Genomic DNA, 12,806 nt, shown 5'->3' with positions numbered 1-12,806 from the left:
CCCCATTCTCTTGCCTTCTCCCTGTAAACTTTGATGCCCTGACTAATCAAGAACCTTATCAACCTCCACTTTAACTACACCAAACACACAAATGCTGAAGGAACTCAGTAGCATCTATGGAAAAAATTACAGTCAACGCTTCCGGCCAAAACCCTTCGGTCCTGCCACGGTTGCCTACTCCAGTCATTTGAGAACTTCTTTATCTGTGGGACATATCTATTGCGCACCTTGTGAACTATTCCCAGAAACTTCAGCCATCTCTACTCTGCCATCATCTCCACCAGTATCCTCCAATCCACCAGGACAAACTCCTCTCTCATGCCTCTGTAATTTCCTTTATTCCATTGCAATACTTACATATATAACTTATATTTCTCCCTCTCAAATTGCAGTATGAATTCAGTAATATTATGATCACTGCCTCCTAAGGGTTCCTTTACATTAAGCTCCCTAATAAGATTTGGGTTGTTACACAACATGCAATCTAAGATGACCTTTCCCTGAGTAAGCTTAAGTACAAGCTGATCTAAAAGCCGTCTTATAGGTATTAAGCAAATTCCCTCTCTTGCAATCCAACACCAACCTGATTTACCCAATCCCCTTGCAAATTGATGTACCCAATTACAGTTGTGTCATTACCCTTATTATATGCCTTTTCCATCTGCCTTTGTAATCTCAACCACACTTCTTGGCTACTATTTGGAGGCCTATATATTATTCTCATAATTTTTTTACCCTTGCAGTTTCTTAACTCCACCCACAAAGATTCAACATTCTCTGATCCTATCTCACCTTTTTCTAAAGATGTAATTCCATCTTTTACCAACAGAGCCACACCACCGCCTATGCTTTCCTCCCTGTCCTTTCAATACAAAGTATAACCTTTGATGTTGAGCTCCCAACTATGGCCCTCTTTCAGCCACGACTCAGTGATGTCCACAATGTCATATCAACCAATCTGTAATTACATCACCAGTTCATCCACCTTATTCCAAATGCTACACACATTTAAATACAGAACCTTCAGTTCTGCATTCTTTGCCCTTTTGAATTTTGCCCCTGTGGTAAAACTTAACTCTTTGCTCTATCTGCATTTGTACCCAATCCTTGCCTTATAACCATATAACAATTACAGCACGGAAACAGGCCATCTTAGCCCTTCTAGTCCGTGCCGAATGCTTACTCTCACCTAGTTCCACTGGCCCGCATTCAGCCCATAACTCTCCATTCCATTCCTTTCCTGTCCATATACCTATCCAATTTTACTTTAACTGACAATACCAAACCTGCCTCTACCACTTCTACTGGAAGCTCATTCCACACAACTACCACTCTCTGAGTAAAGAAATTCCCCCTCGTGTTACCCTTAAACTTCTGCCTCCTAACTCTCAACTCATGTCCTTTTGTTTGAATCTCTCCTACTCTCAATGGAAAAAGCCTATCTACGTCAACTCTATCTATCCCCCTCATAATTTTAAATACCTCTATCAAGTCCCCCCACAACCTTCTACGCCCCAAAAAATAAAGACCTAACTTGTTCAATCTTTCCCTGTAACTTGGGTGCTGAAACCCAGGTAACATTCTAGTAAATCTTCTCTGTACTCTCTCTATTTTGTTGACATCTTTCCTATAATTCGGTGACCAGAACTGTACACAATACTCCAAATTTGGCCTCACCAATGCATTGTACAATTTTAAGATTACATCCCAACTCCTATACTCAATGCTCTGATTTATAAAGGCCAGCATACCAAAAGCTTTCTTCACCACCCTATCCACATGAGATTCCACCTTTAGGAAACTATGCACCATTATTCCTAGATCACTCTGTTCTACTGCATTCTTCAATGCCCTACTATTTACCATGTATGTCCTATTTGCATTATTCCTACCAAAATGTAGCACCTCACACTTATCAGCATTAAACTCCATCTGCCATCGTTCAGCCCACTCTTCTAACTGGCCTAAATCTCTCTGCAAACTTTGAAAATCTACTTCATTATCCACAACGCCATCTACCTACTGCATACTTACTAATCCAATTTACCACCCCATCATCCAGATCATTAATGTATATGACAAACAACATTGGACCCAGTACAGATCCCTGAGGCACACCACTAGGCACTGGCCTCTAACCTGACAAACAGTTATCCACCATTACTCTCTGGCATCTCCCATCCAGCCATTATTGAATCCATTTTACTATTTCAATATTAATACCTAACGATTGAACCTTCCTAACTAACCTTCCATGTGGAAACTTGTAAAGGCCTTATTGAAGTCCATATAGACAACATCCACCGCTTTACCCTCGTCAACTTTCCTCATAACCTCTTAAAAAAATTCAATAAGATTTGTCAAACTTGACCTTCCATGGACAAATCCATGCTGACTGTTCCCAATCAGACCCTGTCTATCCAGATAATTATATATACCATCTCTAAGAATACTTTCCATTAATTTACCCACCACTGATGTCAAACTGACAGGCCTATAATTGCTAGGTTTACTCTTAGAACTCTTTTTAAACTATGGAACCACATGAGCAATATGCCAATCCTCTCTGTTTATCTCTAACATTACAAAGAACTTTACTGTCTTCTTTTCCTTCCTTCTCCCATACATCTGTTCCTATGCTCTGGTTCCCCTCCCCCCCTCGTATCTAGTTTAAATCTACTGGAGCCTCTCTAGCAAACCTACATGCAAGAATATTTGTCCCCCTCCAGTTTAGATGTAAACTGTCCTGCCGGAACAGGTCCCACCTTCTCTGGAAAACTGCCCAATTATCTATAAATCTGAAGCCTTCCCTCCTGCACCATGTTTTCAGCCACATGTTGATCTGCACTATCTTACTATTTCTAAACCCACCTGCACGAGGTACTGGTAGCAATCCTGAGATTGCTATCCTGGATGTCCTGTCGTTTAACTAGGCATCTAGCTCCCTAAACTCACCTTTCAGGACCTCCTCACTCTTCCTACCCACGTCATTAGCCCCTACATGGACCACGACATCCGGCTGCTCACCTTCCCTCTTGAGAATACTGAGAACTCGATCCGCGATATCGTGGACCCTGGCACCAGGGAGGCAACAGACCAACCAGGATTCTCGATCTCTTCCACAGAACCTCCTATCTGTCCCCTTAACTATCGAATCCCCTATCACTACTGCTCTTTTCTTTTCCCTCCTTCCCTTCTGAGCTGAGGGTCCAGTCTCAGTGCCAGAGACGCGACCACTGCAACTTGTCCCTGGTAGGTCGTCCCCACCAACAGTATCCATAACGGTATACTTATTGTTGATGGGAACGGCCACAGGGGTGCTCTGCTCTTCCTGTCTATTCCCCTTCCCTCTCTTGACAGTCACCCAACTACCTGTCTCCTGACTCCTAGGGGTGACTATCTCCCTGAAACTCCTGTATTTCTGCCTCTGCTTCTCAAATGATCCAAAGTTCATCCAGCTCCAGCTCCAGTTCCCTAACACGGTTTGTCAGGAGCTGCAGCTGGATGCACCTTTTGCAGGTGTAGTCATCAGGGACAGCTGTGCTCGCCCTGACTTCCCACCTACTGCAAACGGAGCACTCAACTGCCCTAACTGCTGCCTCCATTTCCTACTCCTAATTAGATCAATTAAAAGAGCTTTCCTGGCCTTACCTCACTTGGAGTGAAGCTTGTACTCAGCCTCTGCTCACTTTTTAAATGCCCTCACTGATCTCAGAGGCCGACTTTCATGCGCCTGCGCTGTCTAGCCTCTTTGCCCAGATCAGTTTAAAAAAAAACAGCTTCTCTCTGAGCTTCTTTTACCTCTTCCCTCTCCGCCTCTTGCTTCGATTTAAATGACCGTTGAAAATGCCTTGTCCTTCCTTACATTCATGTTATATCCATCATCTACTTGTAAATTTGTTGGTTCATCCTCAGCTTTATCATACTGGTTCCCATTCCCCTAACAATTTGGGACATGGGAGGAAACCAGAGCTACCTGAGAAAACACAGACAGATTGTGCAAACTCCACACAGATAGCTCAGGAGGACAGAACACCCAGAACATCTGACCTTCCATTGGAAGGAAGAAGCAAATGGAGATACAGGGTCTGAGAAACACCCAACAATCACAACTAACTTCCTGTGTGTAAGGTACAACTCCAACCATTATACTGTGAATCCTATCAAGGATCCATCATCAGAGATCCGCATCGTCCAGGACAGTCTCTCTTCTCGCTGCTGCCAGGAAGGTGGTACAGGAGCATTATGAGCCACACCACTAGGTTCAGGAAAAGTTGTTATCCCAGAACCATTAGGCTCTTGAACCAGAGGGGATAACTTCCCTCAGCTTCAGTTGCTCCATCACTGAACTGTTCCCATCTATAAACTCACTTTAAAGGACTCTCCATCTCATGTTCTTGATATTTATTGCTTATTTATTATTTTTATTCCCCTTTCACTTTGTTTTTGCACGTTGGTTTTTTCTCCGTCTTGTTGTGTGTGGTTTTTTTTACTGTGAATGCCCAAAAGAAAACAAATCTGAGTTGTATATGGTGACATATATGTACTTAGATGATAAATTTACTTCGAACTTTTTGAACTGATTCAATATCAGCAGGAGCCCTTGATACCACAACTGGTCAAGCGCTGCTTTGACATCAATTCACCTCAGAGCGGGGGAGAGATCAGAAGGCACAGCCTCAGAATGAAAGGACATCCCTTTAGAATACACCTTTGATCCATGCTTAGATAAAGACCATGATGAGGTCTGGGGTTAGGTGGTCCTAGTGAAACCCTGACTAGGTATCAGTGAACACACTACTGGTCAGTACCAATTAACTGTTGTTGACCATTTCCATCACTTGGATGACAACTGAGAGTGGACTAATTTGTCAATAATCAATAGGAAAGAATTTGTCCTGCTTTTTCTGAACATGATATACTTGGGCAATTCTCCATATTGTTGGCAGATGCCAACAAAGCCTGGAGATACAATTGGCCTTGCATTGCAGGTCACAGAGCTATGACAGCAATGTCTGGTCTCACAGACTTTTCTATATCCAATCCTCTCTTCATTCACTTCAAATGGAGTGAATTAAATTGGTTAAAGACTGGATCTTCTGTGCTTGTATAGAAGAGTGATGTGGAGAGGGTGGTGGTGGTGGCATCCATCGGTCTCGAAAGACCATGGATCTGCACCTGGAGTTTCCAGGGCGCTGGTCTGGGCAGGGTTGTATGGGAGACCGGCAGTTGCCCAAGCTACAGGCCTTCCCCTCTCCACGCCACCGATGTTGTCCAAGGGAGGGCACTAGGACCCAAGCAGCTTGGCACCAGTGACGTCGCAGAGCAATGTGTTGTTAAGTGCCTTGCTCAAGGAACAAACACGCTGCCTCAGCTGAGGCTCGAACCAGTGACCTTCAGGTTACTAGTCTGATGCCTTGCCCACTAGGCCACACGCCAACACAGTGGAGAGGGTAAGTGATGGAAATGGAAGAGTGTGTCAGAGAGTTGCTAAGAGAGTAGATCTCTCTGAAATACAAAATATATGCCCTCCCCTGAATCACATGGGAGCTGGAGGAAATGATGAGGATAATTAATGGTTCTGTTTTCTCAGGAGGACATCATCTTCCAGCACCTCTGTGCAACACAGCTGTGAATATTGTACACTGGTACTCACATAATGTTCAAAGTTCAGTTTTCTTATCAAAGTATGTATACCATGTACAACCTTGAGCTTTATCGTCTTGCAGGTACCAACAAAACAAAGGAGCGTTTGATGGCTTTGAGCCTGTACTCGCTGGAGTTCATAAGAATGAGGGATCTCACCAAAACCTATCAAATATTGAAAGGCCTAGATAGAGTGGATATGGACAGAGTACTTCCTATAGTGGGGGAATCTAGAACCCAAGGGCACAGCTTCAGAACAAAGGGTCAATGATATAGGACAGAGATGAGAAGGAATTTCTTTAGTAGTGAATCTGTGGAATTTATTGCCACAGATGGCTATAGATGCCAAGGCAATGGATATATTTAAATCAGAGGTTCATAATTTCTTGATTAGTCAGGGCATCAATTGTTATGGGAAGAAGGCAAGAGAATGGGGTTGAGAAGGATAATAAATCAGCCATGATAGAATGGCAGAGCAGACTTGATGGGCTGAAAGGCTTCATTCTGCTGTCATGTCTTATGGACTAATTTCCTGGTTTGACCCTATCACCTTCATTAATTAACTGGCTATTCCGCAGTCCTGGACCTTGCTGTTGCTGAAAGACATCTGACAAAGACACAACAATCTCTCTTACTTCTTTCATTAAGCAGGGTCAGACCCCATCATGCTCTGGGGACTCAGTGAACTTCATGTTCTTCAAGAGCCTTAACAGTTCCTCCCTCCTTGATACCAACACGCCCTAGAATATCAGCATACCGCCACCCCCAATATTCTCTATGTGTATCTTGTTGTACCTCACCCATTTCCTCTAGCTCCAGGAATAAGGTGTCCCCTTTGTCCTACTCACTAACTAGGGAGCTAGGGCTTTACTCTCTGGAGAGAAGGTGGATGAAAAGAGACATTATAGAGGTTTACAAGATATTAAGAGGAATAGACAGAGTGGACAGCCAGCGCCTCTTCCCCAGGGCACCACTGCTCGGTACAAGAGGTCATGGCTTTAAGGTAAGGGGAGGAAAGTTAAAGGGGGATATTAGAGGAAGGATTTTTACTCAGAGAGTGGTTGGTTCATGGAATGCACTGCCTGAGTCAATGGTGGAGGCAGATACACTAGTGAAATTTAAGAGACTACTAGACAGGTATATGGAGGAATTTAAGGTGGAGGGTTATATGGGAGGCAGGGTTTAAGGGTCAGCACAAGATTGTGGGCCGAATAGACTGTAATGTACTGTATTGTTCGTTGTTCTTTAACCTCATTTATAATGTATGTATAAAAGGCCTTAGCATTCTTGTTGACCCTTCTCACCAAGAACATACAAAGACCTTTTTTAGCCCTCTGATTCCCTTTTTTTCTTTACTCAAGGATACTGTCCATTTCAGCTTCCTTTTTATTTTTGTCTGAAAGTGGTATTTAGTGCTGGAAGCTGTAATATTTCTTGGACTTTTATTTTTATTTAGAGATACAGAGCAGAACAGGTCTTTTCGACCCCTCAAACCATGCTGTGCAACAATCCACCATCACCATAATTATAACCTAACCACAGATTAGGTTAGATGAGGCGGGAGGGGAACCAGAGTGTAGGAACAGATGTATAGGAGAAGGAAGAAAAAAAAGACAGTAAAGTTCTTTGTACTGTTAGAGATAAACAGAGAGGAAGAGGTGGAGAATTTCTTAAATGCACTTATTTTAATGTCAGGAGCATTGTAAGAAAGGTGGATGAGCTTAGAGCATTGATTGATACCTGGAAATAGGATGTTGTAGCTATTAATGAAACATGGTTGCAGGGGGGGTGTGATTGGCAACTAAATATTCCTGGATTTTGTTGCTTCAGGTGTGATAGAATCAGAAGGAAAAGAGGGGGAGGTGTTGCATTGCTTGTCAGAGAAAATATTACAGCCGTGCTCTGGCAGGATAGATTAGAGGGTTTGTCTAGGGAGGTATTTTGGGTGGAATTGAGGAATGGGAAAGGTGTAGTAACACTTATAGGAGTGTATTATAGACCACCTAATGGGGAGCAAGAATTGGAGGAGCAAATTTGCAAGGAGATAGCAGACATTTGTAGTAAGCACAGGGTTGTGATTGTGAGAGATTTTAATTTTCCACACATAGACTAGGAAGCCCATACTGTAAAAGGGATGGATGGTTTGGAGTTTGTAAAATGTGTGCAGGATAGGTTTTTGCAGCAATACATAGAGGTACCAACTAGAGAAGGGGCAGTGGTGGATCAGTGTTAGGGAATAAGATAGGTCAGGTGACGGAAGTATGTGTTTGTCAGGTTAGAGGCCAGTGCCTAGTGGTGTGCCTCAGGGATCTGTACTGGGTCCAATGTTGTTTGTCATATACATTAATGATCTGGATGATGGGGTGGTAAATTGGATTAGTAAGTATGCAGTAGGTAGATGGCCCGCATTAGGGTTAGGTAGATGGCGTTGTGGATAATGAAGTAGGATTTCAAAGCTTGCAGAGAGATTTAGGCCAGTTAGAAGAGTGGGCTGAACGATGGCAGATGGAGTTTAATGCTGATAAGTGTGAGGTGCTACATTTTGCTAGGAATAATCCAAATAGGACATACATGGTAAATGGTAGGGTACTGAAGAATGCAGTATAACAGAGTGATCTAGGAATAATGGTGCATAGTTCCCTGAAGGTGGAATCTCATGTGGATAGGGTGGTGAAGAAAGCTTTTGGTATGCTGGCCTTTATAAATCAGAGCATTGAGTATAGGAGTTGGGATGTAATGTTAAAATTGTACAAGGCATTGGTAAGGCCAAATTTGGAGCATTGTGTACAGTTCTGGTCACCGAATTATAGGAAAGATGTCAACAAAATAGAGAGAGTACAGAGAAGATTTACTAGAATGTTACCTGGGTTTCAGCACCTAAGTTACAGGGAAAGATTGAACAAGTTAGGTCTTTATTCTTTGGAGCGTAGAAGATTGAGGGGGGACTTGATAGAGGTATTTGAAATTATGAGGGGAATAGATAGAGTTGACGTGGAAAGGCTTTTTCCATTGAGAGTAGGGGAGATTCAAAAAGAGGACATGAGTTGAGACTTAGGGGGCAAAAGTGTAAGGGTAACACGAGGGGGAATTTCTTTACTCAGAGAGTGGTAGCTTTGTGGAACGAGCTTCCAGTAGAAGTGGTAGAGGCAGGTTTGGTATTGTCATTTAAAGTAAAATTGGATAGGTATATGGACAGGAAAGGAATGGAGGGTTATGGGCTGAGTGCAGGTCAGTGGGACTAGATGAGAGTAAGCGTTCGGCAGGGACTATAAAGGCCAAGATGGCCTTTTTCCGTGCATAATTGTTATATGGTTATATAGGATAATTTATAATGACCAATTAACCTACCAACCAGTATGTCTTTGGAAGAGGAAATCAGAGCACCCAGAGGAAACCCAAGTGCACATGGGAAGGAACATACAAATTTGCTTACAGAGGACACCGGAATTGAACTTCAACCTTTGTCCGTAATACCATAAGTCAAGTTTAACTCTATGCATGTATACCACCAAACGAAACGCTTCTCCAGACCAGAGTGTAAAGCATAATACACATACATAACATAATAACTTAGAAAAGTAAGAATTAACTGTACAAATGAATTATGCATAGATTTTAAAAATGGGATATGTATATGGACAGGAAATGGAGGGCTATGGGCTGAATGCAGGTCGGTAGGACTAGGTGAGAGTAAGCGTTCGGCACAGACTAGAAGGGCCGAGATGGCCTGTTTCCGTGCTGTAATTGTTATATGGCTATAAACAAAGTAAAGTGCATACATTAAATATTGCAGGGTACAGTACAAATTACCCAGTGACACTTCGAATGCGATGCTGCAGAATTCAAAAGCCTGATGGCCTGAGGGAAGAAGCTGTCCGTTCTTGTCTTTGTGCATTGGAGACACAATTATACTAAGGACCCTGTGTATGCAACGTTCCTGATAAATGTCCCCCGTGGATGGTAGCAAAACCCCTTTGATCTTTTTGGCAGTTCTCATAGTCCTTCATAGGGACGTCCAGTCAGATGCTCTGCTGCTCCTATACAAGATGGAGATGCAGCTTGTCAAGATGCTCTCACTGTTGCACCTGTAAAATTCAGTAAAAATTTGGGGGTAGTGGGGGGAGAGCCTCACTTGCCTCAATCTCCTCAGGAAGTGGAGGCATTACTATGCCTTCTTACTCAGGGAGGGAAGGACCAGGTGAGGTTACCCATGCTGTGAACTCCCCAGAACTTGGTGCATCTAACTCTCTCTACAGAGGGGTATGGTTCATCTGCACCACAGTCATTTTGTTGGTCTTCTCCACATTCAGACTTAGGTTGTTGTTCTCACAACAGTCCATCAGCCACTCCACTTTCTCTCTGTACTCCAACTCATCATTGTTGTTGATGAGTCCAACCACTGTTGTATCATCCACAAACTCGATTTGAGCTAAATCTTGCAACAGTCATGCATCAGCAGTGTGAACAGCAGTGGGCTGAGCACAAGACCCTGGGGAGCACCAATGTTCAATGTAATGGGACTAGAGAAGTTGCTGACCACACGGATTGTAGACTTTCTGTTAAGAATTCCAAGATTCGGTTATACAGGGAGGTATTGAGACTCAGCAAGGACAGTTTCCCCACTTTTCTGAGGTATGATGGAGTTAAACAAAACACTGAAGTCTATAAACAGCAAACTGGCATATGACACACTATTTTCCCTGTTGCTCAGAACAGAGTAGAGGGCAGAGGCTACAGTATCGTCAGAGGAAATTATCATTTATCACTGTCGTATGGTTTTATGTTGGTATTCTCAATATAACTGGGAGAAAAGCTACGTAAAACCGTAAGACCGTAAGACTGGGGAGCAGAATTAGACAATTCAGCTCATCAAGCCCACTCCGTAATTTCATCATGGATGATTTATTATCCTGATGCCCTAAACTTTAAAAATGTCACATGAACCAATCACTGCAATCTGCAGTCTATAATTTCCCTTTGGGATTGTGCTTTAGAACATAAAACATAGAATAGTACAGCACATTACAGGCTCTTCGGCCCACAATGTTGTGCTGACCCTCAAGCCCTGCCTCCCATATAAACCCCCACCTTAAATTCCTCCATATACCTGTCTAGTAGTCCCTTAAACTTCAGTAGTGTATCTGCCTCCACCACTGACTCAAGCAGTGCATTCCACGCACCAACCCCTCTCTGAGTGAGAAACCTTCCTCGAATATCCCCCTTGAAATTCCCTCCCCTTACCTTAAAGCCATGTCCTCTTGTACTGAGCAGTGGTGCCCTGGGAAAGAGGCGCTGGCTGTCCACTCTGTCTATCCCTCTTGTACACCTCTATCATATCTCCTCTCATCCTCCTTCTTTCCAAAGAGTAAAGCCCTAGCTCCCTTAATCTCTTTCTTTTAAAATCTTTTTATTAATTTTTAAGCAAACATAAATGAAACATGAATACAAAGTGTTTGAGAGTACATAGTTAATAGTTTAAGTAGACATTCAAATATATAATAATCAATATATATAGCCTCCCAAACTCATAGTATTTATAAACAAAAGAAATAAAAAGAAAAAAAAAACCCCAAAAAAGAAGAAAAAAACACTAACCAACATGGGCCATTGCATAATGTTAGATATATATAGTAGTGCCAATAACTCCGAACCTCCATCCAAATAATTAAGGATAATAAAAGTGAGGTTTAGGAAAAGAAAATTTAACTCATATGAAAATGTTGAATAAATGGTCCCCAAGTTTCTTCAAATTTAACTGAAGGATCAAAAACAACACTTCTAATTTTTTCTTAGCTCAAACAAGAGATAGTTTGAGAAAACCACTGAAATACAGTTGGAGGATTAATTTCTTTCCAATTCAATAAAATAGATCTTCTAGCCATTAATGTAACAAATGCAATCATTCATCGAGATGAAAAGGATAAATGCCTATTATCCACCATTGGCAAACCAAAAATTGCAGTAATAGGATGTGGTTGGAAATTGATATTCAGAACTCTTGAAATAATACTGAAAATATCTTTCCAGTATTTTTGCAAACAAGGACAAGACCAAAATATATGGGTCAATGAAGCAACATCAGAATGACATCTGTCACAGGTTGGATTAACATGAGAATAAAATCGAGCAAGTTTATCCTTAGACATATGAGCTCTATGTACAACCTTAAATTGTATTAGGGCATGTTTAGCACAAATAGAGGACGAATTGACTAATAGTAAAATTTTCTGCCACTGCTCAGTGGATATAAGACAATGAAGTCCTTCTTCCCATTCCTTCTTAATTTTTTCTGATACTTCTGGCTGTATTTTCATGATCATATTATAAATGACAGCTACTAAACCCTTTTGACAAGGACTCAGCTAAAATTCTTTCCATAATGTTCAATGGGCATAGTTTCGGAAAAGACTAACTCATTATACAAAAAATTTCTAACTTGCAAATATCTAAAAAAGTGGGTTTTAGGTAAATTATATTTATTAGATAGCTGTTCAAAGGACATAAAGCTATCATCCAAAAACAAATCACAAAAACATGTTATACCTTTTGTTTTCCATTAAAAAAAAGCTTGATCCATAAAAGAGGGCTGAAAAAAATGGTTAGATATGATAGGGCTTGATAAAATAAACTTATTCAAACCAAAAAATTTATGAAATTGAAACCAAATTTGCAATGTATATTTGACTATAGGATTGGTTATTTGTTTATTCAATTTAGCTAAAGAAAAAGGAAGTGAAAATCCTAAAATTGAAAACAATGAAAAGTCTTGTACAGATTTACATTCCAAATTTACCCATTGTGGGCAGGCAACTGTAGTCAATTCTTGTATCCAAAATATTAAGTATCGTATATTAACTGCCCAATAGTAAAATCTCAAGTTTGGCAAAGCCAAACCGCCCTCCTTCTTAGGCTTCTGTAAATATTTTTTCTAGTCTAGAATTTTTATTCTGCCACAGATAAGAAGATATTTTGGAATCAATAATATCAAAAAAAGATTTAGGAATAAAAATTGGTAATGCTTGAAATAAATATAAGAATTTGGGTAATACCATCATCTTAATAGCATTAATTCGAGCAACTAATAACAAAGATAATGGAGATCACCTGGTAGCAAGTTGCTTAATTTGGTCAATTAAGGGTAAAAAATTAGCTTTAAATAA

At 41.2% G+C, this 12,806-nt stretch overlaps 1 protein-coding gene across 13 annotated transcripts in view; it reads right to left on the bottom strand.

The window, feature by feature from the left end:
- Positions 1 to 12,806, bottom strand: part of masp1 (MBL associated serine protease 1) — a 404,010-nt gene that overhangs the window by 254,956 nt on the left and 136,248 nt on the right. Inside the window, exon 7 of one of the 13 annotated variants that reach the window (XM_059990965.1) lies at positions 9,428 to 9,683. The exons of the other annotated variants lie outside the window; for them this stretch is intronic. Within the exon in view, the coding sequence (XP_059846948.1) occupies positions 9,640 to 9,683 (44 nt within the window). The 3' untranslated portion in view covers positions 9,428 to 9,639. Of the gene's footprint in view, positions 1 to 9,427; positions 9,684 to 12,806 lie in introns of those variants that run through there. 13 annotated transcript variants of the gene reach the window in all.

Source organism: Hypanus sabinus, chromosome 2 (assembly GCF_030144855.1).
Source record: "Hypanus sabinus isolate sHypSab1 chromosome 2, sHypSab1.hap1, whole genome shotgun sequence".
Lineage (NCBI taxonomy): Eukaryota > Metazoa > Chordata > Chondrichthyes > Myliobatiformes > Dasyatidae > Hypanus > Hypanus sabinus.
The sequence above is the reverse complement of the archived record's forward strand: the minus strand, read 5'-3'. Positions and strand labels throughout refer to the sequence as shown.